The following is a 5,608-nucleotide window of genomic DNA, read 5'->3' as shown; positions in this document are numbered from 1 at the left end:
GGGGAAGCAGGGGTGTCTATGGGGATGTCCACGGAGGTGTTGTGGGTTAGAGAGGGTGCCTGTGGGAAGAAGGGGTGTCCATGTGGAAGGTGGGGTGTCCCTGGGGATATCGATGGGGAAGCAGGCATGTCGGTAGGGAAGCAGAGGTGTCGTGTGGGTGTCAGTAGGGAAGCAGGGGCGTCAGCGGAGGTGCCGCTGGAGGCCAGGGGGGTGTGGGCAGCGCCCTCCGCCCCCCCGGCGCCGCTTTGCATAGGAGCGCGGCTCGTCCCGGCCCCCCCGCCCTCCATAAAAGCCGGCGGGGCCGCGGTGGCCGCACCGGCCCGGCCATGCTGCAGAGCCCGCCGTGCCCCCGGCCCGGCCCGCCGCCCTCCAAGACCCCCTTCCACATCGAAGCGCTCCTCGCCCGGGACCCGCCGCGCCGCGGCCCCACCGCCTCCATCGCATCCATCCCGTCCATCACCTCCATCCCGTCCATCCCGCCGGCCCCGCGCTGGCCCGCGGCGGGACCCGCTCCGGGAGCGGCAGCGGGAGCGGCAGCAGGAGCCGGCCCGGGAGCGGGGCTGGGGCCGCTGCCCGGCGGGTGGGGCTGGGGCTGGGGCTGGGGCGGTGCAGGTGAGCGGAGGGGGCCCGGCTGGGGCGGGGGGTGCGTGTTCGGGATACGGAGCGGGGATGCTGCGGATGGAACGAGGATGTGGGGAGACCTTCGCGCAGGAGTCTCGGCTGGCAATGGGGAATAACGCGGTCTGGGTCACCCCAAATCGCTTTGTACCCCCCGCTGCGGTTGTATTTTAATTCCCCGCGGTCTCTGGACCAGCGCCGAGGTGAAGCGTTGAGCTGGGGCTGTGGGAAGTGGAGGAGGGAGAGGGAAAACTTTCCTCAGAGTTATTTTTCCCCGCTGTAAGTGATGGGTACAGCGAGAGCAGAAATGAACATTTTAATCTGTTGTTTTGTTTTGTTTTGTTTTTTTTTCTTTTATGCTGCAAGGCAATTTCTAACAAGCCTGATTTCTCTTGATAAAGAGCCTGTGCTTAATTCCTAAAAGACGCTACAGGATTTTACTAATCCATCGGCCAGCCCCGAGTCGGAAACCCGTGCAGAATATCCAAACGCACTGTTTACATTTGAAATGGAGACATAAACTTGGCAGAATTTTAATAATAAATATAAAATGACATAGCTGAAAAGAATATGTACCTGGACTAGTGGAAGGTGTCTCTGCCCATGGCAGGGGCTTGGAAGTGGATGATCCTTAAGGTCCCTTCCAACCCAAACCAGTCTGTGATTCTGTGATATTTCAATTTATCCCCAAGATTAAATGTTTGGGTGCAGTGAGACCCCAGAGACACCATTTACATCCCTCAGGCTTGGAAGGTTTCAGGTTGGGAACAGTCCTCCCGTGGCCACGTGTGCCCCCACCTGTATTTTATAAGAGTGGCTTTTATTTATCTTTCCACACCGGATTATATTTCTCTTTTCATATATCAGAAAGGCACTTCACTGCCTTTGTCTTCATCACACCTCCAAAAACCTGCTGTGATCTCCCAAAGCCTCACCCTCAAAATTCATTTCTCTACTTCTGTTGCTGCGTGGGTCCCCTTCTCCAAAAATCTGCCCTCATCCCTCCCTAAATTCGCTTTCCCTTCGATTTTTCAAGCACAGAAGTGAAAATGTAGAGTGTCTGGGAGCACCTGGCCCTAAAACTTCATATGTTTAGCACAAAAGTGTTTAAGGATACAGGTTTTATTGTTCTGTGGGTAAAATTTGCACAGTGGTGATGGGTAATACTCAGTGATCCATCAAGCTCTATTTTCACTGTAACTTTATAAGCAAAGTGACTATTTTAACAAAATACCTCTGTTCAGAATATTTTTCATGAAATTAATTAGGTTTTTTTAACATTCAGAGTGTAACCTTGCTGTTGTCCAGGTAAAACCTGCAGCCAGGCCTGCATTTTCTGTATATGGGGAACTCCTGATTTTGGTCTTGATTCTAAAATATTTAGACACCAAAAATATTTTAAATATTTTTTTTAACCTATTTAACAGAACTGTTTAATACATTATTTCTTTCACGAGGCAGCATGTGCACAACTGCATCAATCTCTATTATATCAAATATACAGGTATGAAAACACTGTTAAACAATCGGCAAAGCTATTTCCACACAGCATTTCAAGTTGGAAATTACACTTGCTATTATCCCAGTATGAAAATAGAGGGGGTAAAAAAACAAAAAAAAAAAAAAAAAGTGACGGGTGAAATGATTTTAATGATGAAAATAGTTTTAAGTGCAATTACAGCTGTTAAGCTGTCAGGTCTCCATCCCACAAATCCTTAAACACACGCAGAACTTGCACCTAATTAATGGAAATAAGTAGGTCAAGGTGCTGGTTTGTGCCTGGAGAACGTGACAATATCAGTCATTAAAGGAGAGATAAGTAGCAGGGTGTGAATTGGGATCATTATGTGTGCAGCATTTCCATAAAGGTTGAAGAAACTTGGCTTGCCACAATATTTGGAACAGCACTGATGGGGAGCATTAATGGCCCGATCCTGCCAATCGATCCGGTGCTTTCCACGTGGAAATTCCCCTTGGTTGTTACTCGGTGGGTTATTTTAAAGCTAATCCAGTGGAATCACCTGGGCAGGCAGGTCATGGGATCACAGAATGGTTCGGGTTGGAAGGGATTGGATCAACCCCTCTGCAGTGAGCAGGGACCTCAATTGGATCAGGATGAGGGAGTTAGAAAGGAGAGAAGCCACCGCTCTCAGTCAGGTGCCAGCTGGTCCCCTGGTGTTGTATTGTATGTTAATTTATGGTAATTATAATTATCCTCAGGCCACTGCTAGACAGGAGACGAGAGACCAGATCCACTAATTCCTCTGCACACTGGGAACTTTTCTGGGACCAGGGGGGCAGGATGTGGTCCTGCCTGAGAGCTGGTCCCTGGACACTGACTCCCTGTGCCAAGGGAAGGGTAAAAGCAGGGGCCAGTCTGGAGTAAATTCCCCCAAACTTCTGACCTTTGTGATTTGGGGCTTCTTGAGGCAGAGATGGGATTTTTGTCTTCTGCAGCTCTTGATGGATTTTACTATCCCGTTACAAAACTCCTCTGTGGGTGGAGGTCAAATCCTGCTCCCCTCATTGAGAGTTGATTTCTTTGGGTCTGGCTGCATGTCCAGGTGGTACCTGAGAGTAAAATCACAGGTCCCCAAAAGATCATCTGCTCCAACCTTTCATGGGAAAGGGAGCCCAGATGAAATTATTTGGGCTGGGACAGGGCAGGGACATCCCTGCTTTTTTTGGTGCTATTTTCTCCCAGTCCCTTCAGTGCAGATCCCTTCAATTTTCGCTGCTTTCTTGCAGGTCTGGAGTTGTCTCACTGTGTCGGGACCAACTCTCTTGGCCCTGTGGGGCCTTGGAGGTCGGGGGGGCCCTGCAAGATGAAGAGGGTCCGCACTGTCTTCAAACCAGAGCAGCTGGAGAGGCTGGAGCAGGAATTCCTCAAGCAGCAGTACATGGTGGGCACGGAGCGAGTGGACCTGGCTGCAACTCTGCACCTCACGGAGACGCAGGTGAGGAATGGGTGGCACCAATCCTGGGTCTGCTCTGTGATGGTTTTCCTGCTGGGAAGTGCAGCAGGGGGGAGGACATGATGCAAAGTGACCTGTGGGACTGCCTGCTGCAAGATGGCATGGAAGGGATGTGCCTGGAGGGATGGGTCTGGATGGTTTATGGATGAGATTTCTTAATCCATGAAGTGGAACAAAAACCACAAACCTGCATGGCTTTCGAGTTGGAGATGGGTTGGACTCTGTGGATCTGTGTTGTTTTAGTCCTCTGGGGACAATTTGTGCTTTGAGTGTCCTTTTATTTAGTATTATTATTATTATTTTCCTGCTCTTCCCAATAAGTTCCCACCCTTCCCAAAGCAAGCTGCTTGTTTATTGTGGAAAGAAAGAGGCAGGGGATCTTCTGTGGTGGGGTCTAAATTCAGCTGGGGAAAAGGGAGAGCAAAATAACGGCAATTCTGGGGGGACAGGGGATGTTTTGGGGTCTCATCATGCCCTCTGGCAGCTGCAGTCCCAGGTATGGGTTCAGTGGCTCCTTAGGGAGCTGCTTCCTTCACTCTTCTGGCCAGAATTTCCTCAGTGCAGCTGCATCCCCATCTCTCCTGATCCTTTTCCCAGCACTGCTCTGCCCTCCACAGTGTCACCTCCTCCTGTTCTCCCTCACTATTCCCTGAGCAGAGAAAGGGCATGTCCCCACTTTGAAGGAACTCTTTTTGGGGACATCTTCCTTGGAAGCACGTGGCATTGGGAACGTGCTCCTGGAGACCTCGGATTAAGCTGTTCCATGTCCCTGCCAGGTGAAAGTCTGGTTCCAGAACCGGAGGATCAAGTGGAGGAAGCAGAGCATGGAGCAGAAGGCGGCAAAGCTGTCCCAGTTTGGGGTGATCCAGCCCGCGAGCGCCGACTCCACGGACATCAAGGACCATGAGGAGGACACCGTGGACGTGGAGCTTTGAGCAGCTGAGGCTGAGCTGCCACTGTTGGGTTTTGATGTTGGGTTTCTGTGCTGCTTTGGCCCAAGAGAGACATTACCCTCTCGATCCGAGAGCTGGAGCTACAGGACTAAGATGCAGCTGTTGGGGAGGAACCCCTCCCAGATTTGTTTGGCTGCTCTTTGGTAGCCATTTGCAGTAATTCCTGGGGCTTCTTCACCAGGCTGGTTGTGCTTGATGGCAGGTGATCTCCTGTTTGTTCTTGGAGCACCAGGACACAGTTTCGAGCAGAGAGTGACAATCAGAGGGTGTCTCTGATGGTTGGGTGACAAATGGTGTCTCTGGTGTTGGGGTGACATTCCTCCCTGACGGCTCTTCCTGGTTAACTTGACTCCCCCGTTTGATGCTTAGATCATAACCAAAAATGGCCCCGAATTGGAAAGCCCTTTGCTCCCACCCACAATGCTCCTGCCATAAGATGATCAGGGTCTTTCCAGGGTCTTTCTACCCCTGGAGCAGAAGTGCCTCCTCTTGTCAGTGCCTTGGTGTACCTGTGCCTTTTTTTTGGCTTCCCAAACCCGGAGGGAGAACCCGGTGGTCTCTCCATCTCCTGGCACTGCCTTCCTTGGCCAAGGTGTCCGTGTGCTGCTGCAGCAGGGAATGAGGCACTGGAGCCCTGGCCAAGGTGTGGGGATGGAGGCTGCTGTAAAAAGCAGCTTTCCAACACCTCTGGTGCCTCAGACGACCCCCTGCCCCTCGTCCAGATGTGCTGACTCTGCCCAGACGGCAACTGCTCTGTTCTCTCCTCATTATCCACCCAGGTGCCATGGGAAACAGCACCTGGAGCGTTGGGTGAGCACATCTGTAAATGCCCGATGTAGTTAACAGCTGCATTTCTGTGGCTGGGAGGGCTTGGAGGGGTCAGGACTGAGGTCTGCCCAGGGTACCAACCACGTCCAGTCAGCTCAGGATAATTTATTCCTTCTCTTTCTGTCCCTGAACACTGTATATCACTTTACTCTTCTATTGTTATTTATAAAAGACTTTGTTTTTTCCCCTTTCCTTAATAAGTGCCATTTATTTATTTGCTTTGTTTCTTAATAA

The 5,608-nt window shown here is 51.2% G+C and overlaps 1 protein-coding gene across 1 annotated transcript; it reads left to right on the top strand.

Annotated features, from left to right (window-relative positions):
* The first annotated feature begins 326 nt into the window (after positions 1-326).
* Positions 327-4,528, top strand: LOC126643242 (homeobox protein not2-like). Its single transcript, XM_050321499.1, has 3 exons — positions 327-612; positions 3,367-3,575; positions 4,370-4,528. Exons 1-3 carry the CDS (start codon positions 327-329, stop codon positions 4,526-4,528), a joined length of 654 nt encoding a protein of 217 aa, XP_050177456.1.
* The last annotated feature ends 1,080 nt before the right edge of the window (positions 4,529-5,608 follow it).

This window comes from Myiozetetes cayanensis, unplaced genomic scaffold (assembly GCF_022539395.1).
Source record: "Myiozetetes cayanensis isolate MyiCay16 unplaced genomic scaffold, myiCay2020 scf26, whole genome shotgun sequence".
Taxonomy (NCBI): Eukaryota; Metazoa; Chordata; class Aves; order Passeriformes; family Tyrannidae; genus Myiozetetes; species Myiozetetes cayanensis.
The sequence above is the reverse complement of the archived record's forward strand: the minus strand, read 5'-3'. Positions and strand labels throughout refer to the sequence as shown.

Bases quoted from the DNA above. Each gene is read 5' to 3' on its own strand.
- LOC126643242 (XM_050321499.1), top strand. From the start codon at position 327: ATGCTGCAGAGCCCGCCGTGCCCCCGGCCCGGCCCGCCGCCCTCCAAG. The intron at 613-3,366 runs GTGAGCGGAGGG...GCTTTCTTGCAG, and splicing joins CTGGGGCTGGGGCGGTGCAG to GTCTGGAGTTGTCTCACTGT. The intron at 3,576-4,369 runs GTGAGGAATGGG...TGTCCCTGCCAG, and splicing joins TGCACCTCACGGAGACGCAG to GTGAAAGTCTGGTTCCAGAA.